This window comes from Cydia splendana, chromosome 13 (assembly GCF_910591565.1).
Source record: "Cydia splendana chromosome 13, ilCydSple1.2, whole genome shotgun sequence".
Taxonomy (NCBI): Eukaryota; Metazoa; Arthropoda; class Insecta; order Lepidoptera; family Tortricidae; genus Cydia; species Cydia splendana.
This window is the reverse complement of record NC_085972.1, coordinates 8,902,130-8,926,464: the sequence shown is the minus strand read 5'-3', so window position 1 is coordinate 8,926,464 and position 24,335 is coordinate 8,902,130. Positions and strand designations below refer to the sequence as shown.

The following is a 24,335-nucleotide window of genomic DNA, read 5'->3' as shown; positions in this document are numbered from 1 at the left end:
CAGGGCGACATACATATTGTTAATAAAAAAAATTAATCGTGAATCCATTGAATCCAAAACATTGCAAGTTTTTGGGCTTTGGGCCTCATCAACGAGGAATCCAAGTCGGTTATATTATAATTAGGTAGGTATTTAGGACTGGCCTATACATACGAGCTTTTCTCGGTCGTGTTAATTGGAAAGGGCCGTATGACCCGTTACGTTTCCGAAAACACATCCGCGCGTCAAACAAATGCACATGTGTGTCACCCGACCCCACGAACGTTAGCTCCCTATAAAACATGATCGCGTACTCCGAGAGCATTATTCCTGGATTACAGTTCATACTCAGCAGACTACGTCCGTACTCTGTGGTAGACTTGCAACGAAACAGCAATTACTGTAGCTATCCAAAACAGTTGCGCATCACAAGTTTGTTACACTAAAAATGGCCTACAAATTATTTGCGTTGCTGATAATCGCGATAGCTCTCATGTTGGTTCAGTCGAAGTCTCTAAAATCGACTGAAGTAGAGCCCGTGGGAGAGATGATGGAGACAGCAGAAGCGCACCTATTCATGCCACTGTTTGCTATGAAGAGGTTGAAAGAGAAACGCGAGCAGGCGAAGGCGCAGCGTAGAAACGGCCACAACACGCAAGCTCGTATTGATAACCGACGGAGGGCGCCGTGTCCCCAAAATGGTTACGGATTTGGCGTAAGTTTTATATTTTACTATTCAGGCATATTCAGATTTAAAAAATTGGTCTCTATTTCACTTCACCTCACTCATCATTGGTCATCGGTTTACGGTCAAGGCACCATTGTCTTAATCTGGCAACATTTTGAACTTGGGTTTTAACAGATCCTATGATCTGCTCAATATCGAAGGGAACTGTTGGATGAGGACAGCGTACGCCCCTAGCTAGGCCAATCTGCGCGTGAAGTAGATAATAGTATCATGTAAGTATTTAATTTACTTAGGTGCCCTGGCAGAGAGGAAAGTGCTTGCTTTGGGATGCTACATGCGTCAGCTCTTTTGCTGCATCGCACATTGGCCGCACCGTGAGGGCAGCAGGGGCAGCTGCTGAGGTGGCGGCGCTAAGAAAACGGGAGAAGTACTTATGCGGAATTGGACGGCTATTTGTTTGTGCCTCTGGCGGTCGAAACGGCTGGTTGTCGGTGCTCAGAGGCTAGAGAGTTTTTTAAGGAGGTTGGGAACCGTTTGCGAGATAGAGGCCTGGATCCCCGCTCCGGGTCATTCCTGGTGCAGAGGTTGTCCATCGCGATTCAGCGCGGTAATGCGGCGAGCGTTTTGGGCACCTTTGCGCCTGGGATGACGCGGGGTGGGATATTTGACTGACTACTGACTGCTTTGTTTTTGACTTGTGTTTTTTTTTGTGTTATGAAATTTGTGGAAATGTAGTATTAATTATGTGATGTTTTTTTTTTAATTAATGTAATTTTGGTGTAATGTTTTAAATTGTAATACTTATCTTTAATTGTACTTTATTTGTGGTTGTAAATATATTTGCTTTTTATTTACTTAGGTAGTATCTGGACCCTATTATATCTGAACGGTCTAATGTTCGTACTACCACCTGTGGCCTATTTTATAAAGCTACAAGTTACAATTTACAAGCGGAAGTCTCGTTCTAACACATAGGGTTAGAAAGAGACTTCCGCTTGTAAATTGTAACTTGTAGCTTTATAAAATAGGCCACTGCAGTTAATTCTAATAAATTGATAGGGGAGACTGGGATCGATAGAACGTGGGTTATTTGCAACTAGCTCGATAATTTTCAAACGCAAGTTGATAACCGTAGGGCTCCAAAGAGGAAAATGTTCGACATTCATGACAGAGTCTGCCAGCAAAACATGTTGTGTTTTTGAGTACGCCATAATTATCCAAAATGTTGGGCCCGAAAAGCTACCCAGGTACTTATTTCGTTTAGTGGTAATGGGTATATCCAAATACGTACCTACACATACCGATACTCCGTTTTCTCTGTGCATTATGTACAAAAATATGCAATTGTTTCATTAATTAAATCCAAACTTTTTTGACTGTTCGAGCGGGTATTGAACTAGCAGGACTAGAAAGTGCTCGAGTTTTCTCACAATGAGAAAGGCATTCTGTTTTTGTCACGACCAGACATTCGATATTCGTGGAATGACTCATTATTTACTACTAACATATCACTTTCTACTAAGAACCCTAATATTTATCCCAAACACTAAATTGGTGTCGGCAGTAACGGACGCCTTTCTTCGACCCAAATCTTTGGCAATAAAAGCACTATCAGACGACAGATATTTCCATTGTGTATTTTACATTGCCCGCGTTCACAAACAATTTATATTTTCACAGAAAAAATGAAGCAAGCGGTGATTGTACTGATATCATTGGGACTTGTCGGTGCACTCGCAAATACTATACAATCGGATAATAATAACAAGGCTCTACCTGAGCCCAGTGACTCAGAAACCAAACATGAAGATACTTTAAACAAAACGGAACAAAAGGACCCTGTTGTTTCATTTATTGATACAGGATTGATCAACGACGTGGGAAATGGTGAAGTTAGCATTACGATTGAAGAGGATTTAGTACCCCCGACAGTCGAAATAGCTCAAGATCCTCCCACTGAGGTATACATAACAGATATTCCAGAGTTCCCTATAGAAGCTAATAATTTCGACAGAACTTTGCCTGTTGGCTACGAAGATGAGATTATGGATGTGGCAGCGAACTGGGTCCCGGTGCCGATATTCCGAAGGCAAAAGCATAAGGCACACAGACGATTCTTCGGCCCCAAACATTTTATACAGAATCCGTACCGACGATTCCACTATTATCCGTACCACGCGTTTTACCGGCCTAGACCTTACTTTTTCTAGAATATTTTAGTATTCTATTCTTGCCATAGTGTATTAATTTAATAAATTATTATATTTTGCTACATAATTGTTTTGTTATTTTGGTTATTATTATCAATTCATGTAACCTTTTATACATATAGAATATGATTGACATCACATGATGGTGGTCATAATCGTGGATTCAAACCTTGGTTGTGATGTTAAACAGCAGAAAAAAATGTTCTCGAAAAAAAACAAAATGATGAGTGATGACTATAAATTCTGTCAGGATCCTTATCAAGTTCTATCAAATAGGTATTTGATACAACTTGATAAGAGGATATATATGAGGTTAATACCCGTTGGATGCCAAGGATCTTTAGAGGTTTTATACCACTAGGTACATACACCTAATGCAGGGGCATATTTTGAAATTTGGCGCCCCGGGCCAATAAGTTCAACCGCCCCAAAAGTCGAGGAAGAAAAACAAAAAGCAAGACGCCAGGGGTGGCATACGCCGCCCTTGGAGGATTGGGGCCCCGGGCCATGGCCCGAATGGCCCTAGGGTAAATACGCCCCTAATGGTACAACGTATGTACGTTGTCGTGTATAATTCAGGTAAACTCAGGCAAACCAATTTGGTCTGTAGAAAAAGGCGCGAAATTCATATTTCGTATGGGACATCAAGGCTTAGCGCCTACATATTTCAAATTAGCCGTCTTTTTCTACTGATGGAAATGGCTTGGTACGACTATATGAATATCGGTAAAAATAATACAAGTTGGCTCAAAAATACGTTGAATTTTTTTTTAGTGCGACATAAGTATTGTTTATAATTTTAACCAACGTTTGCGTTTGTGTAAAAGCTCAATGATAATATTTTGAAGTTTGGCAACGTCTTTTTAGGCCATTCTGTATGTAATATTAAGAATCCATAGAAAATATGTCGGTATGTGTTTTGCAAAGTACTTACTCTCCATTATTGTGTTTGGGGTAATTTGACGCAAGATCATGGACAAAATTTCAAGCAAGTAAAGATTATCTTAATCAATTTCACATGTTTGAGAAAGGATTTCAGCGTTGTTTTAAATACAAAACAACTACTTTTTTAAATAAAACTATATCCAAATAAATTATTTACCTTTATTTCTAAAAATTCTTTTCCAATTTTATTAATAGGTAAGCATCCAATACCGTCATTTATTTAATTATTATTCGTAATCATAATTATATATTATTATAATGGTTTTTTTAAGGTATGTACACAAAAGGTAAACAATTGGTTTACTAGTAGGTACGGCTCTTAGTTTAGGCAATCATGCACCTTACGCTAATTGTTTCAGTAACATTAACTGGTTCTTTTATTTGATTGACATTTACACGGACATATCAATTAATTGAATTCAGAATTTAGACGTTTATAATATAATACAGCAAATTAAAACTGCTGAATAACATGTTCTAATTCTTAATATGCAAATCGCAAAGTACGTCTCGGTATGATACATATGACATTTGAACACGGAACACGTGATTAAACCTACCAGTTATAGAGATACAATCTCATTATATTCGTACATAAATTAATATAACTTCATAAATTAGAAGGATGAAACAATAATTACAATTAATTTCTTAACAATAATATCGTTGAGTAAAATCAGCGTAGCAAAAGAGATTCAAATGTGAGGAAAGTTTACCTTAGTACATATTTATGGCATCAGAAATTTGGAGAATACTAGATTGATTCTTCTGCATCATTTCTCGCGAATCATTGAATCTCTTTCGTCAAACCGTTAGAAGCATGAGTAACAGGCGTCAACAGTCATCAAATAAAACTTTGTATATTCTGCCTGAAGTGTATCGAGTTACTTGCCGGGCCCGACCAGGGCTTCATCCATGAGTTCATCGTCGGTGATACAAGGCGAGTTGGAGTGCGGCGAGGGCGCCACCAGCGGCGACGGCGCGGGGCTCTTGGCCAGCAGCAGCGCCGGCGACGCGGGGTACACGGGCCGCACCGCCACCAGCCCCGACACCTTGCTGCCCGACGACGACGAGAAGTCCAGCAGCATCTCTGCAGCCTCTTGTGGCGTCGTCGCCCCGCTCCGCGCGATAGCCCCGCTCGCCGGCGGCTTCATACACGAATCCGCACCTTTCCTATCTTCCGAACCCTTCGGCGCGGCGAATCCTTTAGCTATCTCCGTTTTAAAGTCTAATGGCATCAGCGGAAATGTTCCGGCGTAGTCTTTCTCGTCTTTGCTGCGCTGGGGACTCTCGCCTTTTGATATACTCTCGGATACCTTGGAGTATTCTATGGGGCGTTCGGGTTCAATTTTACCGGGCGTGACTGTTTTCGGACTCAGAGAACCCATGTTTAGTAATGGTTTAGGGACGTTTAAGGGGTATGCTGATTTTTGCATAGCCTCGGGGGTTCGAGCGTTCGGATTCTCGTAGTGTGGGAACGGATATTTGCCCTGATCCAGAGTACGAGCAAAATCGTTGACCAGAGATCGGCTGTCGTACTGGGAGACGGGGCTGTTTTTATCGGGAGTGTTCTGATTTTTTAACTTGGGTATTTGGAATTTACTGGTGTCGAGGGGCTTGATCAGACCTTCGACTAAAAAGTTGGATTCTTTGGCGGTAGCTTTAAACCTGTCGCCGTCAACGTCGTCTCTTGAACCGCTTGGACTGGAGTGGCGCTCAGACTTAGATGAGAAGATGGATTTTTCGGAATTGCTCATCAGTTTTGTCCGCGCCTTTTCTCGCTCTCGGTCTCTGATGATCTTTGCCATGTCGGTGCTGCTACTTTTAGGAGAGCCGGAGCTGGTTTTCGAAGCGGACTTGGATAGATTCATACCAGCACTGGAGCTGGAAGACTTTGAATAAGGCACTTTGGGCACGCCGCCGGAGCTGCCCGATGAAGACTCGGAGGGGCTCGTGTTGGCCTTGGGCGGGGTGGAGCCGGGCGTCACGTTGCCCGACTTGGTGGATTGCATCACTTGAGTCTTCTTGGACGCGGGACCGCTCATGACGCCAGGTTTCAGCCCCGTGTGCGTTTTCGGAGAACCCTGGCTCGGAGGCGTGAGTTGCGGCGAGGACTGTTTACTGGAACTCGAACTACTATAATTTAATTTAGAACTATTGCTGGAAGAGTCTTTAGTCCTCGTCTTGTTGATAGTGATCTTCATACCGTCTAAACTAGGCTTCACCATGTACTCCTGATTTTTATTTTCACTGATTTTACTACTGCTACTTGAACTGTTTTTTGATTCTGAGAATTTACTAGACGTACTAGAAGAGCTGGACTTGCTGCCACCCAATTCACCTTCGGCACCGCAGTGCTGGGCGGATTTCAACTTGTCTATCACAGCGCTGAGAGAGCCTTTTCTGTTGCGGGCCTGGCTGGGCGCGTTCGACTTGTTCACCTCGACGTTCGGTGGGGAAATGAGAGGCTCATTGACTGGTGTATCACAGGAGATCGGGGTTATCTCTAGCGCTTTAAGCTTCATCGGATTTTTTAATTTAGGACTACTTCTACCTGAGCTAGAAAAAGATAAGCCGGAATGTTTCTTCTCTTTGTCCCTGGAGGTGGACGAGCCGGAGCCGTAGCTGTCTTTGGATATCTTTTTGGAGAGATCGTAGCCCGTGGTGCCGGATTTTCCGGAGGGCGAGCCGCTGGTGGCGGACTTGAGGGCGGACATGCTGGGCTTGCCGGAGCCGGACGAGCTGTGCTTAGGGGACGATATGCTGTGGTTTTTTGGACTCGAATACCCGGAGAGATGTTTGGGGCTGTTCTGCACCGGCGAGTGCCTCGGGCTGCTGTGGTGGCTCGAGGTTCCGGACGGTTTGCCCATGCTCTTCACCGTGCTGGGACTGGGCGACTTAGTTATGGATACCGATCTACCGTGGGTGGGGCTCGGGCTAAATTTTCGCAGGAGCGAGTTCGGGGAGGTGGCGCGCATGGGGGACCCGTCGGTCGGTTTGATGCTCACCGACACCGGCTTGGTTAAAGGGTCCTGTTTCGGAGGGACCTTTTCCGGCGGGCCCATAGAGTCGTCCCTGCGACGTTTCTTCTTTTTCTCCTTGCTGCGCTCCTCGGATCTGCTGGATTTCTTCTCGGACCGTATGTCGAGCGACTTGAGCTGCGAGTTGGTGATGGGGGTGATGGTGATGGAGCTGGGCAGCGCGGCAGGCGCGGCGGCGGTGATGGGGATGATCTCGATGCCGGGGCGGCGGTCCAGGCACAGCACGGAGGCGAGCGGCGCGGCGGCGGCGTTGGCGGCGCCGATGGGCGTGATGCTGACGGAGGACGGCATGTACGACTTGCCCTCCGTCAGCTCCAGCAGCAGGGACGACGCGCTTCGGCTACGATTTTCTTCTTTTTTCAACTTTTGCCGTTTGTGCTCAGACTTGTGAAAAGAATTCCTGAAAAACAAGAATCAGTTTTAATATCTCTTGAATCTACATATACCCTATGATTAATATACCTACTAGTATTTTTGGTCCAATCAATTGGTAACAATTTTCTGTTCAAAGTACCGTTAAAGGTTCCCTGTATCAGTTTTCTACAACGTAATAATATGTAACGCAAGAGTAAATTGAATACGAGTTACTTGAGTTACACACGCCAAATTCATTCATTAAATTGACTTACATACCTTATTAGGTAGGTCTTATTGGACAACGTATACTAAACAACATAAGTAAGGTAGAAGTACTAGTGCTCGACGCTGCACTAGTATTCGACATGGACACTTTATGTCAAAGTAATGTAGGTTAAATTTGGACGGCGAAGATTTTTCTGTATTCAAATTCAATCCTTGTCACTTTGACATAAAGTGCCCATGTCGAATACTAGTGCAGCGTCGAGCACTAGTACTTCTACCTTACGTCTTTATAACTTAGTTGATATATGATATTCAAAACGATCAACCATAACAAACAAACCTCATGATATCCTCCACATCCCCATCATTCGAGTTATCCATATCGGACGACTGCCTCGTATCGGCCGCGAGCGTGTCCGTCGGGTCTATCCCCGACATCTCCACATCCGACGCGAACTCGTTCTGCGACACCGATGACTGCTCATCATTCGTCGAGTTACTATTCATCGTGTTATCATCCTCATTCACATCGGAGTTCTCACTCTCGCTATCTGAGTCTTGTAGTTCCCCCATATTGCCTGGTTTTCCTTTCTTAGGCCCCGTGTGCCAGGGGTCGGAGTCGGATTTTCGCTTCTTCGGTTTTCGATCGTCCGCTTGGCTCTTTTCGCCGGAGTCTTGGCACATCATCGAGAGGTGGTGGTGTTGTTGCTCCGAGAGGTATGCACCTAGGAGAGAGATATTTTATATGAGATAGTTGTATAATTTAGGTCTTTGAATTATGTTTGCGATTGTTTCTGTACCTCTACACCCTTAATTTAACTCATCTAGGTTGTCACTTAGGTTGCAGCTAAAGCTATTTTGAACTTTTTAGTTACTTAATTGATTGTGTCTGCTTTAAACATCGATATTACAAGCGTTATAATCGTTTTAGAACATTAATTTGCTAATTTAACTATCACAGATTTATGACAGGTCATCAAATCTTGTCGCACGATCGGCCAGGGTCCCCGGTTCGTGCTTGACGTCGCCCCCGGTCGATGCCACAATAGTCTGTAACGCGGGGCAGTAAGGTCGAGTCTCACCTCCCTGGTGCGGATGGCTGACGTTGGAGGGGAAGAGCGCGCGGCCGGCCATGGTCCCCGGTTCGTGCTTGACGTCGCCCCCGGTCGATGCCACAATAGTCTGTAAGGCGGGGCAGTAAGGTCGAGTCTCACCTCCCTGGTGCGGATGGCTGACGTTGGAGGGGAAGAGCGCGCGGCCGGCCATGGTCCCCGGTTCATGCTTGACGTCGCCCGCGGTTGATGCCACAATAGTCTGTAACGCGGGGCAGTAAGGTCGAGTCTCACCTCCCTGGTGCGGATGGCTGACGTTGGAGGGGAAGAGCGCGCGGCCGGCCATGGTCCCCGGTTCGTGCTTGACGTCGCCCCCGGTTGATGCGACAATAGTCTGTAACGCGGGGCAGTAAGGTCGAGTTTCACCTCCCTGGTGCGGATGGCTGACGTTGGAGGGGAAGAGCGCGCGGCCGGCCATGGTCCCCGGTTCGTGCTTGACGTCGCCCCCGGTTGATGCCACAATAGTCTGTAACGCGGGGCAGTAAGGTCGAATCTCACCTCCCTGGTGCGGATGGCTGACGTTGGAGGGGAAGAGCGCACGGCCGGCCATGGTCCCCGGTTCGTGCTTGACGTCGCCCGCGGTTGATGCCACAATAGTCTGTAACGCGGGGCAGTAAGGTCGAGTCTCACCTCCCTGGTGCGGATGGCTGATGTTGGAGGGGACGAGCGCGCGGCCGGCCATGGTCCCCGGTTCGTGCTTGACGTCGCCCCCGGTTGATACGACAATAGTCTGTAACGCGGGGCAGTAAGGTCGAGTCTCACCTCCCTGGTGCGGATGGCTGACGTTGGAGGGGAAGTGCGCGCGGCCGGCCATGGTCCCCGGTTCGTGCTTGACGTCGCCCCCGGTTGATGCCACAATAGTCTGTAACGCGGGGCAGTAAGGTCGAATCTCACCTCCCTGGTGCGGATGGCTGACGTTGGAGGGGAAGAGCGCGCGGCCGGCCATGGTCCCCGGTTCGTGCTTGACGTCGCCCGCGGTTGATGCCACAATAGTCTGTAACGCGGGGCAGTAAGGTCGAGTCTCACCTCCCTGATGCGGATGGCTGACGTTGGAGAGGAAGAGCGCGCGGCCGGCCATGGTCCCCAGTTCGTGCTTGACGTCGCCCCCGGTTATGCCACAATAGTCTGTAACGCGGGGCAGTAAGGTCGAGTCTCACCTCCCTGGTGCGGATGGCTGACGTTGGAGGGGAAGAGCGCGCGGCCAGACATGGTCCCCGGTTCGTGCTTGACGTCGCCCCCGGGGTCGATGCCCCCCAGGCCGCAGCTAAAATTTGAATCCAACGCAGAGTAGCCTCCGTTCATGTGCTTCGTTGCAGCTTCACGCTCCCAGATTTTCGTCAGTGATCTGAGGGAATAACAAGCGAACATTAGTTATCTGTTTGTTAATTCGGAAGATGGCGCCGCGTCTACCAACTCTGGCTTAAACATCGTCATACTCTTTTCTATTACGTACATCGATACCACATCGACACAGAAAAATGTTTCCACAGAAATGATTACTTTGACCTAGTGACGTATCCACATGTTCCCTAGGCGCGGCGTTGTGTCCGTCAACTCCAGTTCCACAGTAACCATGTTCTCCTAGTACTTTAAACGGTGATGCAACCACAACTGAACCATATGTAGCTTGAGACCTTGTCCGGGGATGCGGCAGCCTTCTTCATCTTGGCGGGTTTTCTCGCGGCAGCTGAAGATTTCGCGCTGGATTTCTTAGCTGCTGCGGGCTTCTTACCGGTGGATGACTTTGACTCAAGTTTGAACGAGCCGGACGCGTTTTTGCCGTTGGTTCGAATTGCGCCGGTTTAGACTGCGCTCCTCAGATATTTCCTGATGAACGGAGCCAGCTTCTCGGCGTCCACCTTGTAATGAGCGGCGATGTACTTTTTGATAGCCTGCAGGGATGAACCGCTTCTCTCCTTCAACTCCTGGTGGCCCTGTTAACGATCTTGGACGTCGTCGGGTGGGTGGGCTTCGCCTTAGGCTTCTTAGCGCCGGCGGAGGCCGACGCCTTAGGCTTCCTCGCGGCTGTCGCCGGCGGCAGCAACTGCGGTATCGGCCATATTTAAACCCGAAATAAGCAAATAAAAGTTTAATAGGGGGTATTACTGCAATGTTCTGCCGCCGGAGTGCAGCACTAAGCTAGCTAGTAAACCATAGAGTAACTTATACATATTGTGTCTTAAACTGTTTTTTGACAAGTTTTCACAGACAATAAAATATTATGACATTGATGCATCAAGGCGGTTTGTTAACAAGGGCCTGCCGGTAAACGCGAAAATCGTAATTTAGCTATCTTAGCCTCTTTATCGCTCGAATATGCAAGAGTGATAGAGAGGTTAGATAACGAAATTTCGATTTTCTTGTTTCGCGGTAGACGCGGATATTGTGATGGATAGTGGTAGTGGCGCCCCCTCCGCAGAGTTTTGCGTAATATTCCCTAGTAATGCGAAATATTCGTCGCACGAACGGCGCAAAGACAACACGAACACGCACGAACATATAGCTTAACTGGGGATGATTTTCTACTAAAACCTTTAAATTGATTGTAGACGTACCTCAATGTGATGGGTATAGAGTGACTCTTCTGCAGCACCCTCGTGACGTATTCGTCCACGTGTTCCCGCGGCGGAGCTCCGAGTGTGTGCACGCTGGCGCGCGGCGCCGCGGCGTCCGCCAGCTCCAGCTCCACGGTGGCCATGCTCTCCTCCAGCGGGTGTTCGAGGGAGACGGATATATGCTCCCAGGTTAGCGCGCTCACTTCGAACATCACCACATTTTCTAGGTCCATTGCTGAAATAAAACATGTCACGTTAGCAATGCCGAACTTACTGATTCACTCGCTTGAGCGGTTTTTTAGAAACTTTGATGTTATTAAGTATAAGCAAAGATAATTTATTATAGAGGCGTATTGTCAAAGTTTTGTAGTCACGGTAAATTTAGTGCTGGAAACGAATGGTAAATACCACTAGGTTCCCAAATTCTATAGCTTGTATTTCAAGAATAGAATTCCGCCGTTTTCCACAGATTTTCGAGCGACGAAATCGAGTGCTCGAAATACAAAAGTCGGCCCCCAGGTCGTCGTCTGGAGCCATAGACTAGGAATCCTCTAGACGGAGCTTAGAGCAATTATTTAATGAAATCGATGCTGCCAAAAATCTGAGGGGTGCGGGGGACGAGGTGAGCGAGTCCCGTGCCGTGATTGGTCCGTTCAAAGACACGGGCGTCACACAAAAACACTTGACTAGAATATGGAGCAATATCTAACGTATATTTGTGGCAGAGGGGGTAGCGCTACTATGCTCAGTCTGGAGGAAGTCTTGTCTGTGTCTGGAGCTCACCGTGTCTTGGCTGCGGGCGCACACAGCTGGCTATGAGCGCGTTGAAGAGCGCCTGCTGGCGCAGCGCGGCGAGCAGCGTGGGCACGTGCGAGGGGTGCGTGAACGGCACGCTGCGCACCACGCGGCCCGTCAGCGCGCCGCCCGAGCACAGGAAGTAGCACTGCGTCTGCTCCGGCAGGCTCTGGATAAACGACAATAATTATCAGACAATAGTAAGGGTCGGTTGCACCAAACTGTTCGTATCGTTAAAGAGTTCGCTAAATTTTTATGTATGGAAAGTTTCATAGTAAAGCGCCGGGGCGCGCCGGCTGACGTTGATCAGTCTGTCAAATGTGGTTGGTGCAACTGGCCCTAAGAATACAGGATTTAATCATTGGTTAACCCTTTGAACGTCACGCCTTTCGTGCGCGGCGCGTCATCGTGAATTGTCGGAATGCATGAAGGTTGATATTGGGCTGTAGCTGCGCGCTTCAGTTGACGTCTTTAGCGGTAAAAGGGTTGAGCAAAAACATATTTCTTAGTTTATTACATTATCAGTGACATGAAAAAGACGAAAAATCTGCAGCAGGACATTCTATTATGTCGAGTTGTTATGGGAGCACATCGGAATTTTTAGAGGTGGTACCCGAAAAAATTAACAGAACAAGGACCAAACGAATTAAGAAGCATAACTTTGGACTCTAAATGAAACCTTTATTGTGCAAAGCTTTGTGGTTGATTGACATCCTGGCCTGGTAACCTAGATATAAAGAATACGTAGTAATTTCTGCTCACCACAAAAAGTCCCTTGCTGAGGTTAAGCTCGATGGTTTTTCCTGGCGTGAGTTTGTTGTACGCTTGCTGCGCCACCAGACCTAGCATTGGTATCGGATTGGCCCAATCGCCCGCTATTTCCACCTGAAAACACAGCTTTTATTATAAATACTCTTATAGTTGATATGAGTTCATGGAAATGACATTTTGATTCAAATTATTTTATTGTTATTGTTTCTTATTGACATTGTTTTCTTTATCATAAAGACGATTCTTATTGGGAGATAGGTACTACATATGTTATTGTTTTTTATATTGTTATGTGTTGACGATTCTTATTGGGACATATTATTTGTATTTTGTTTGTGAATTTATATTTTGGATTTGTAAGTATTTACCTACTTACTTTTATTCTAATTGTGTTGACAATCCTTATTGGAGCTATAATATTATTTCAGTATTATTGTTATTATTTTCATTTTATTTTACTTTGACGATCATGATAGAAATTCTTATATTTTTGACATCAATGCAAACTTATTATGTAATTGTCTTTCATGAAATATATCATCTAATCATCTAATCTAATCTAAACACAAAATATTAATATCTTTTCGTTTGTATTTAATGAAGTCCTTAAATTCCACAGCGCATTATAAATATCTTTTCTCAAAAATGGACGGCAAAGTCGACTTTGCCGTTTAAAAAATAGGTCGCGAAGCGCGTAGTCAAAAATTAAAAAGTTAAAAACATTGCAGTCTCGATTTTGGGACTGCAATGTTGCATACAAATTCCATTATTTGTCGAGTTCCAAACTTTTTAAAAGTTGAAATGGCCATATCAAATGAAGGCACAGGCCCATTAAACAGCCAAACAGATGATTAGTACCGCGACTATTTACCTGTCTCAAATAGGTTGGCGTATTTTCGGCAGAAAAATACACTTCTACTTTTTTATTAAAAAAATAAAAAGGCGGCAAAGCTAATTTTTTCAATTGTTTCTACTTTTTTCTGTGAAAATATATACCTAAGAACGTTGCTTTTGTAAAATTATTCTATGATATTTATATTTCTTGCACCATTTTTGAGAAAAGCACTATATATGACTCGGCTGGAAGGCTACTTGCTGGCTTCGGATTCAATTAAACGGACTCCCAAGGTCGTCCGTTTAAAACGAATCCTCAGCCTGCAAGTAGCTACTTCCGAGCCTCGACAATAATGTACTATTATCATTTAGCCAACTTTGATAGTATAAAGCAAGGTCTTTCCGATGTGGACTGGTCTATTATCGATGATATTGACACGGAAAGTGCCACAAGTTACTTTTACACAATTTTGAATACGTTAGTTAATGATTTCGTTCCAAAGCGTAAGGTTTACTCGACTTCTAAGTATCCTCCCTGGTATAACAGGCCATTAATTAAAATTATTAAAAACAAATTGAATGCTCATGCTAGATGGAAAAAATACAATAACGCTATCGATTATGCTGAATTTAAATTACTAAGGAAAAGAGAAAAGAAACTTAGTAAAGATTGTTATACTAAATATATTGCCCTCAGTGAAAAGAAAATTACTTCTTCGCCCAAATATTTTTGGAATTTCATCAAATCAAAATTTCCTGCAAATGAGATACCTTCTAATATGTATTATGATGATAGATCCACCTCCGAAGGTGACGTTATTTGTGATCTTTTTAACAACTATTTCAGTTCAGTCTTTGTTACTGGTTGTAATCAATCACGACTTCCATCTCCTCAGTCTTCTTCCACCCCTGTAGATATTTCTAGTATTAATATTACTGATGATTTAGTATATAAGCATCTAAAACTCATATGTGTTAATAAGGGCGCAGGTTTTGATGATATTCACCCTTTTTTAGTTTCTAAACTTTACGCTGAGCTCGCGGTTCCCTTGGCTAAGCTTTTCAGAAAGTCTCTCAATGAAGGCATCGTCCCTAGCATCTGGAAGCGGGCTATCATTACACCGGTGCACAAAGGCGGCGATAAACATAATGTTAAGCTTTACCGACCAATATCGAAACTTTGTGTATTCGCTAAGATTTTTGAAAAAATTGTGACTAATGAAATTACTTCTGTAGTCTCGCGACACATCTCTGTGCACCAACATGGTTTTTTCAAAGGTAGAAGCGTCGACACTAACCTAGTCACTTATACCGACCATATTATTAATGCTTTGGATGCCGGTTATCAAGTTGACGCCGTGTATACCGATTTCTCTAAATGCTTCGATAAAATAGATCATTCTATTTTACTTCAGAAGCTTTTCAGGATCGGTATACACGGCGACCTTTTTAGGTGTTTAAAGTCCAACATTAGTAATAGAAGTCAGGCGGTTGCACTCAAGGGCTATAGGTCAAAGTTTCTACCCATTCCCTCAGGAGTTCCCCAGGGCTCGCACCTGGGACCTTTTCTATTTGTTTCGTATGTGAATGATATTGATACTATTTTTCAGTCTTCTTCCCACATTCTTTACGCAGACGATACTAAAATATATAAGACTATTAGAAATTATGATGATTGTGTTGCGTTACAATCCGATTTGTCACAATTTGAGGACTATTGTCAGCGAAATCATTTAATTCTAAACGCTGAGAAATGCTATACTATCACGTTTTCCCGTAAACATAATCCTATCACTTTTGATTATAAACTAGCTGGTAGCAGTGTCTCACGTGTGTCTTCGATTCGAGATTTAGGGATTACTCTGGACGCTAAACTCTCCTTTAATGAACATATAGATAATATTGTGACGAGAGCATATAAAAAGTTAGGCATGATCTTGCGTTTAAGTAAACCATTCAAAAGTACGTTCACGTTAAAAGTCTTGTATTACTCTTTCGTCCGTAGTATTTTGGAGTTTGGCAGTGTTGTTTGGAGCCCACATTTCGGTATTCATAAGTCTCGACTTGAAAGGATTCAGAAAATTTTCTGTAAGTCCCTTGATTATAGAACCGGCCGCTATAACTGTGACTATCTTTCGTCAGCAGCTAGACATAGTCTTCCTCCTTTGGAAAAAAGAAGAGCATATCTAGATATTTTATTCTTATTTAAAATTATTAGAAATCATATAGATTCCAACCCACTATTAGAAAACATTTCCTTCAAAATTTCTCGGTACCACTCACGTTCTAAACCTACCTTTTCTATTTCTTCCTGTGGCACACAGTATGCTAAAAATTCTTTCTTTAGGCGCACTTGTAATATGTATAATGAATCGCTTAATGATATAGACATTTTTATTCATAGTTTGTCCGTTTTCAAGAACAAAGTTCGGCATATTTTGTTTTCTAGTAATTGAAAAATTTGTTTTTAGTTATAGTAGTAGTAGTAGTAATCACTTTATTGTACACAACACAGGTTTACATAATATTTTTAGTTATATTTTGCATTGTTTTCTTATTCTATTTGCGTGTAGTATTCACAACTATACCTTCGGGTAATTTATAATTAAGTAACCTACTACCTTTATTGTAATAGTCAACCTAGTAATATATGAAACTTTAGGCCTATTTTTAATAATTTTTGTAAGACTTATTTGTAAAAGGCTGTTTGTTTTCTAAATAAATTAAAAAAAAAAAAAAAAAAAAAAAACAAATTCTTTATTGGGTTTGGTGGTGAGTGGTAATTAAAAAAATATTGCCGCAAAAGGGCCACGTAGGTTTTGTCATATCATAGCGTGACTTGCATGAAAATCATCAGAAAACTTTCGAGGAAATGCTGCAAGGGAATTGAGTGAATGGGCTAGACCGCTAGATGGGCCCTATAGCGTGTAAGTATAAGGGTGGTATTCCACCTGTCCAATGTCAGTGTGTCTCACTCTCTCATTAAAGCAAAATGTGAGACACAATACACATTGGACAAAGAAATTGGATAAATGGAATATCACCCTAACAAGAAATGTTGTTGGAGTGTGTGGGTTAGTTAGATCGTTAGGCGCTTTCAATTAGGTGTGTATAACAGGAAATATTGGTTGGTTCGGGGGTTACGTAATAAAAAAAAAACATGTAGTCACCTCGGTTGTGGCATGAATCAGCTTGGCTAAGCCCGTGCAAAGCGGCGTAGGCTGAGACAGCTTGAGAGTAAAGCATGCTGGCAACATCGCGCTGTTCTGAGGCACCAATTGCGCGTACATCGCACCGTATGCGTTTGTTCTGCAACAAATTCAACTATATTATATACATACATAATATGCATAGGTCGACGCCCAGGATCGCGTAAAGTGGAGGAAAGCAAGTAGGAAAGCGGACCCTGGCAAAGGCCGGGATAACGCTAGGTAGGAGAAGAAGACATATGTGCCATAGGTAGAAGTCTTAAAAGTTGAAACAATCTTTACCCCTCTGTATGCCAGAACGTGGATACACGTTAGTAGGTATTGAGCTCTAATTTATAATTATTTAGAATACAATTACTACTAGTACACGGATCCACGTTCCGGCATACGAGAGGTTACACGATTGTACATGCCATCGCCGACACTGTTAACTGTACATCGGTGGACCTATGACCTATGCCTATTGTAATAAGGTCCACCGATGTAGTTAGGAGTGTTGCCGTTTGTACAACTGTAAAGATATAAATCTATATTTAAAATATCGAGGCTAAGCTTGTCCGTAGAGAAGTCTATTGAACTTATTCTTCCGAGCGCTTATTTTATAATGACTTTAGGTGTCAGACTATTAATATCTGACAAAACATACCCTACTACGCCTTTGCCCCCTCTCCCATTCGTAATGATAGGTGCGAGCTGTAACTTGTTAGCCGTCGAGCCCTCCAGCAGTACCGTAGCCGAATGCCCTACAGGCGTGTGTGAGGGCGCCACTAGCGACGCTAGCCCGCTCGAGGCCGAAGCTTGCCCATACAAGTATATTTAACGTATTCTTCCGAGCGCTTATTTTAAAAATTAGGTACTTTAGGTGTCACACTATTAATATCTGACAAAACATACCCTACTACGCCTTTGCCCCCTCTCCCATTCGTAATGATAGGTGCGAGCTGTAACTTGTTAGCCGTCGAGCCCTCCAGCAGTACCGTAGCCGAATGCCCTACAGGCGTGTGTGAGGGCGCCACTAGCGACGCTAGCCCGCTCGAGGCCGAAGCTTGCCCATACAAGTATATTTAACGTATTCTTCCGAGCGCTTATTTTAAAAATTAGGTACTTTAGGTGTCACACTATTAATATCTGACAAAACATACCCTACTACGCCTTTGCCCCCTCTCCCATTCGTAATGATAGGTGCGAGCTGTAACTTGTTAGCCGTCGAGCCCTCCAGCAGTACCGTAGCCGAATGCCCTACAGGCGTGTGTGAGGGCGCCACTAGCGACGCTAGCCCGCTCGAGGCCGAAGCTTGCCCATACAAGTATATTTAACGTATTCTTCCGAGCGCTTATTTTAAAAATTAGGTACTTTAGGTGTCACACTATTAATATCTGACAAAACATACCCTACTACGCCTTTGCCCCCTCTCCCATTCGTAATGATAGGTGCGAGCTGTAACTTGTTAGCCGTCGAGCCCTCCAGCAGTACCGTAGCCGAATGCCCTACAGGCGTGTGTGAGGGCGCCAGAAGCGACGCTAGCCCACTCGAGGCCGAAGCTTGCCCATACAAGTATATTTAACTTATTCTTCCGAGCGCTTATTTTAAAATTTAGGTACTTTAGGTGTCACACTATTAATATCTGACAAAACATACCCTACTACGCCTTTGCCCCCTCTCCCATTCGTAATGATAGGTGCGAGCTGTAACTTGTTAGCCGTCGAGCCCTCCAGCAGTACCGTAGCCGAATGCCCTACAGGCGTGTGTGAGGGCGCCACTAGCGACGCTAGCCCGCTCGAGGCCGAAGCTTGCCCATACAAGTATATTTAACTTATTCTTCCGAGCGCTTATTTTAAAAATTAGGTACTTTAGGAGTCACACTATTAATATCTGACAAAACATACCCTACTACGCCTTTGCCCCCTCTCCCATTCGTAATGATAGGTGCGAGCTGTAACTTGTTAGCCGTCGAGCCCTCCAGCAGTACCGTAGCCGAATGCCCTACAGGCGTGTGTGAGGGCGCCACTAGCGACGCTAGCCCGCTCGAGGCCGAAGCTTGCCCATACAAGTATATTTAACTTATTCTTCCGAGCGCTTATTTTAAAAATTAGGTACTTTAGGAGTCACACTATTAATATCTGACAAAACATACCCTACTACGCCTTTGCCCCCTCTCCCATTCGTAATGATAGGTGCGAGCTGTAACTTGTTAGCCGTCGAGCCCTCCAGCAGTACCGTAGCCGAATGCCCTACAGGCGTGTGTGAGGGCGCCACTAGCGACGCTAGACCGCTCGAGGCAGAGGGCTTGCCCATGGAGAGAAGCTCTACTGTGAGAGGCTGCAGACCCTTCTCTTTGTCGAGTAGCTCGTATGGTGATACGAAGTATGTGAGGCGCATGGCGTGCCCTGAAAATATATGTTGGCTGTAGACGAGTTTGTAAATGAATAATATTGTGTAAGCTTTACTTCAGGTCTCTAAATAAAATAATATTTTTTTTTTATTTAGTTATCACGTTATCAGGTCCCCAAATAATGAAAAGGGATGGAAGAAGAAAATCATGTTGTAAGGTAGTCTAATTTTTGTTTTCATTAAGTTAATGTTGGTAGCCTTGACTAAATTAAGCCTTACAAGGCAAGTGCATTACTTAGGTCATACTGAAAATTCCTGGACTGGCCACTTAGAAAAAATAAGTCATCTCATATATCAGAATCCAGAAACTTGGGCCACGTATAACATAAGTTGTAGATGCATCAAAGTTTCTTACCTCCCCTCCGCTTTTGCAGAAAGCCTGTAGGACTCTTGTAGACCTGAGCCCACGGGTCCTTGTTCACACTCTGCAGTTGACGGAGGGTACACAGGTCTTCTTCTAAACTCTGCAGTGCACTAAATGCTTTGCATTTTACCTAAACAAATAAAATATATAAAGATTTTGCTGACAGGCATTTAGAGTTGAATATGGAGTACTCAACAGATGGAGGAGGCTTTTACCCAAAAGGGGTCTACAGAAGAAAAATAAATGAAAATGTATTCTTATCTTTTTAAAACATTCGTCTGTAGAGGTGTATTAAATTATAAATAAAATAAATAATGGACTATATCTAATATTGTGGGTAAAGCTCTAGTAAGCATTTATGTTTGCTTCGTATGGCTGTATGGCTGTATTTGTATGGAGTTATGGACTGTAAAGAACCAAGCTTTATAGATTGGTATTTGGTTAAAATTTTCAAACTTTGAGAAATAAGATTTCCAAACTTTAACAATATCCAGTTAGATGAAACCCTTCACAAAAATGTTCACAATCATCATCATATATTGCTCTTATCCAACGTCTTTGGATCGGAATTTGTTGGTCTAGTGGCCTACCATAGAAGGAAAATTGGCAATCGAATATGAATCAATGGTATTAGAAAATAGAGTTGAATTTGTTTTGTCTTAAAATCGAAAGAATTTAAATTTAATTGGAGGTAATTTGTACTAGTATTAGGACATTGAACCCCAAGAGGCTAAATGAGGTACAGTATAACATGGTTGTATTCATTACTAACCTTTTTCTCTGCATTTAGTTGATAAACTGCGGTGAGGCCTTCCAGCTGAGCTGTAAAATCAGCAAAGTCCCCTCGAGATATGCAAGCCACCAGCTCTTCACAACTCTGTTGCTCTATCTGAAAATAAATGGTAATTATTATACTGCAGGTAGGTTGGATGCAAGGACAGTTTTTTTTTTATAATAAATATTATAGGACATTCTTACACAGATTGACTAAGTCCCACAGTAAGCTCAAGCTTGTGTTGTGGGTACTCAGACAATGATATATATAATATATAAATATGTACTTAAATACATAGAAAACAACCATGACTCAGGAACAAATATCTGTGTCATCACACAAATAAATGCCCTTACTGGGATTCGAACCCAGGACCAGGTCACTACGCACTAGGCCAGACTGGTCGTCAAAGTTTGATAAGAAACTACCGACATTCATTAAAATTTCAGTTTTTCCTTATATGTTTGAATTGTCACAAAGAAGAAAAAAAACAGTGTATGTTGTCATGTGAGAGGTAAACCTTCACAGAAAAAAACCTCTGGTGTTGCACGTGTCCTCAAGTATTTACTCACAACCCAACAAAGTTTATAACTAAGCCGACATATTCCAAAAGAAATACATATTTGTGAACTATAAGAAATATATGTGATCTCTCTCTCTCTTTCTTTCTTACACATGTTCCGTCTTGCCTGTTTCTGTATTAGTGTGAAGTTTTAGTTTAATTTTGGGTGCCCTGAACACCAGCGCCGTGTCTTACAGACACTGCTTATGCTGAGCGGCATCCTATTTTGTCGGGTGAGAATATGTTTGTGCCATACGCCACTTACATGGTTTGCAGGAGAGCAAAAAGAAGCAAAAGAAAATATTTCTCGGGAAGTTTTACATTTAGGAAATATTGAACGTATATATCATTTAGGCATATATGTTTACTATTTGTAGTACCAAACAAATATTGTGAATACAGTGGTAATCATGAAATAAAAGCATTTTTATTTTTGCCATTATCCGTTTCTGATGACTAAATGTTAAACGTATAATGTATGACATGACACAAAAGTTGTGGATATGTCACACTTTTGTGATAATTTTCTGTTGACAGAGTGTAATTATCCTATAGTAAATTGCGGATATGACACAACATTTTTCAAAAATCGTGTTTTTCAAACACCGATTAGTGTCAATTATAGCATATTTTTTGTTATTTTAGGAATCATTAAAAACAATTTTCTCAAAAATGGACATGGCACAAACGTATTCTCAGCCGACGATTTGGTGAACATTTCTTTACTTATTTAATTTCCTGTGCTTAATGTATGTTTTTACGCCAAATAAATATTTTCTATTTCTATTTCCTCAATCGATTTGTCTGCTTGTTTGCCTCCTCTATCATAAAAAAAAACTTTAATAAATAGTCTATAATTTGCTTTGTTTTTACCTTTCCTTCATGATGAATCTTAACATCCTTCACAGATCCCGATGACTCCACAAGTATTTCCAAATAAAACATATCTGAAGATATAAACATGTTGACACCTGAAGTGCCGACAACTAATTTTAACCTGCAAATTAAAAATATTATTCATTTAACAGAAAGTAAAGAAGTGAAAGTATAGTTAGACTGTGCAAAATATCTTCTTTAATCTCTAGAAGCCCACCATACAAAAAAAAACAGTAAATAAAACAAAAGCAACTGCTCCATTTAATAATGATTGTATTTCATTGTAGATAATTAGTACTATTACGATGGTGGGATACTAGAGGCTAGAAAAAAATATGGATGAGTTCAGCAAAACCCAAAGGACTCTAAAGCTTATGACTGCTACAAATTAGGTCACTTACCCTAGCTGTCTTGATAGACATTCCAGCCTCTCAATAAGACTTTGCAAAGAACTGATTTTGATACAATGTTGCAGGCTATCCAGGCATTTTTGGAGGATCATTCGGTCTTGACTGTCCACTGCCCAGCGTTTGTCCTGACACAAAAAAAATTACCAAGTTAAATTGCCAACAATAAATCTCAGATTCAATATAGGAGACAACACATACCAGCAGTGCCATCCGTACAGCTTTGGAAGTCTCAGACAAATTTTTGTACTGTGAAGTTTTTGATCTAAGTTTCTCCATCAAAATCTCCTTCTGCAGTTCTCTTGACTTGTCCACTAGCCCATTTACTGGCGCCATTATCTGCGGCTTGATGTCCGTCATTCTTATATGAGTAATAATCACAAAACTGAATCAAAATACGTGCGATTGCTGTTGATAACAACTCTTGACATACAATGGAACATCTGATACTTGGTTGTTTTGGTTAGTATTTGGACCTATGTAGAATGTGATACACTTCTGATCTTCATTAGTAGATATTTAAAATGAACACATGAACTGGACTTATTACTATTTAATGTACTTAAATATAATTAAAATTAGATTTCACTTTGAGCAACTTTGCTGTCATTTTCACGCGATGCCATTTGCTATAAACCTAATAAAAAAAGTAAAATTGTTTCTTAACTTTTACAATTTTGTGGCGCTAGTGATCCCGTGAAATGCTTCAAGAGTAAAAGAGATAGTCATATACGTTTGGCCAATTTCGTTTCGACTCTTTAAATAAGTGGAATTATAACTAAAGGCATTTTTAGACTTCTTAACTGAGCTTTTAATTTGGAGCATAAGTGGGCATTTAGGCGAGACAATCTAATTGACAATTTGATTAGAAACATATCAGGGGGCCTCTGCGAAAACCGAAATTCGTAAATTGCGGGGATCTTTCGCTTTTATTCTAATGAAGGCGTAAAGCCCCCTCCAGACTATGCGCGTGAATCGCAGGCGAAGCCGCTGAAGCGGAGGGGGCTTAATAAGAGTGACAGAGAAATATGCCCGCAATTTGCGAACTTCGATTTTCGCGGTTAATAGCCCAGAAAATAGAAAATAAACAAGCACACGTACATAATTTAGTCGTGATTTAATCAACGATATTAGGTTTATACGAGGGTTGCACTGAAAATGTCGGGAATAGAGAAAACTGTCGCATCTAGACGGTCAATCTTTATTTTAATACATACTTAAACTCAAACTGACCACGCATATAAATTTTCTTTTGAAAGTAATCATTCTGTAATGCACACGGCTCATAATCCCAAAGTCCTTTTTGTATGGCGATTTTGGGGCCTTAGTGGTTTTGTATGAAATTCGTGGAGTAGCCAACGGAATTGAAGTTTTTTTACATATATATATATATATATAAAAGATTTTTTTACTGTTGTCATATGAATATTTAGGAATGTCGAAATCTGCCGATATGCAACTTTTTTGGCAGTCTTTTTAATTAACAGCACAAATGCGATTTTAATTTTTGACGTCGCTTTGGAATGACATGCTTCTTTAAGATCACCCATGGGATAAAATGAAAGTGACTTTCATATTTAATTTTAACTGCAAACGAGCGTACGATGAACTCTAGTTCATAAAAAAATAACAGAAGCCCATTGTAACTTTTATTTGTTCGCTGAGGGCATATTGAAAACCGTTTAAAAATATGATCCGAAAAATCACTTGGCCAAAAATTCAAATAATGTTCGACATACAATTTTCAAATTGCCAGTAATTCTTAAATACAAATGACAACCAAATGGAATATACCTTAAAAGTTTTATAAAGAGTTACATTTTTATAAATTATATGCCTGTTTCTATTATGTTATTTCTAAGTGTCCCATTCCCGAATATTTCAGTGCGACCCTCGTAGCACAGATCTGATATAATATATATCTGTGGCTTATAGTGCTAAGGTTACTCACCTTGCAGTGCTTTGAAGTACGTCTTTTTACTAAGAAGAGAAGACATTTTACAATAACTCAAAAACGGCTGGACCGATCATGTTCGCTATAGTTTCATTGAAGCTTAAATTTTTTCAGAGTTTAAAAGTCTGTTGAGGAGGGGGGAGGAATTTTCTTTCTAAGTGATTAGTTCCGAAAATATTCGCTTAATCAAAAATGGTTGTTTGAGACCCTTATTCATTTTGAAGGACCTATGCAACGATACCCCACACGATAGGGTAGGTATATAGGTACGTAAGTATTATCCAC

General features: G+C 42.3%; 1 protein-coding gene across 1 annotated transcript; it reads right to left on the bottom strand.

Moving 5' to 3' along the window:
* Positions 1 to 3,967: 3,967 nt before the first annotated feature.
* On the bottom strand, positions 3,968 to 22,730 carry LOC134796056 (mediator of RNA polymerase II transcription subunit 1). Its single transcript, XM_063767990.1, has 13 exons — positions 22,298 to 22,730; positions 22,091 to 22,224; positions 21,687 to 21,810; positions 20,249 to 20,365; positions 19,468 to 19,606; positions 18,856 to 19,108; positions 16,683 to 16,821; positions 12,670 to 12,792; positions 11,896 to 12,076; positions 11,113 to 11,347; positions 9,715 to 9,902; positions 7,786 to 8,170; positions 3,968 to 7,263 (listed from the first exon to the last, which is right to left on the bottom strand). Exons 1-13 carry the CDS (start codon positions 22,454 to 22,456, stop codon positions 4,707 to 4,709), a joined length of 4,734 nt encoding a protein of 1,577 aa, XP_063624060.1. The 5' UTR covers positions 22,457 to 22,730; the 3' UTR covers positions 3,968 to 4,706.
* Positions 22,731 to 24,335: the final 1,605 nt, after the last annotated feature.

Excerpts from the sequence above, each read along its gene's own strand:
- LOC134796056 (XM_063767990.1), bottom strand. The coding sequence starts at position 22,456 with ATGACGGACATCAAGCCGCAGATAATGGCGCCAGTAAATGGGCTAGTG. Across the intron at positions 21,811-22,090 it reads TGTCTATCAAGACAGCTAGG|GTTAAAATTAGTTGTCGGCA; the intron begins GTAAGTGACCTA and ends TTTAATTTGCAG. Across the intron at positions 12,793-16,682 it reads TGATTCATGCCACAACCGAG|GTGGAAATAGCGGGCGATTG; the intron begins GTGACTACATGT and ends CTGTGTTTTCAG.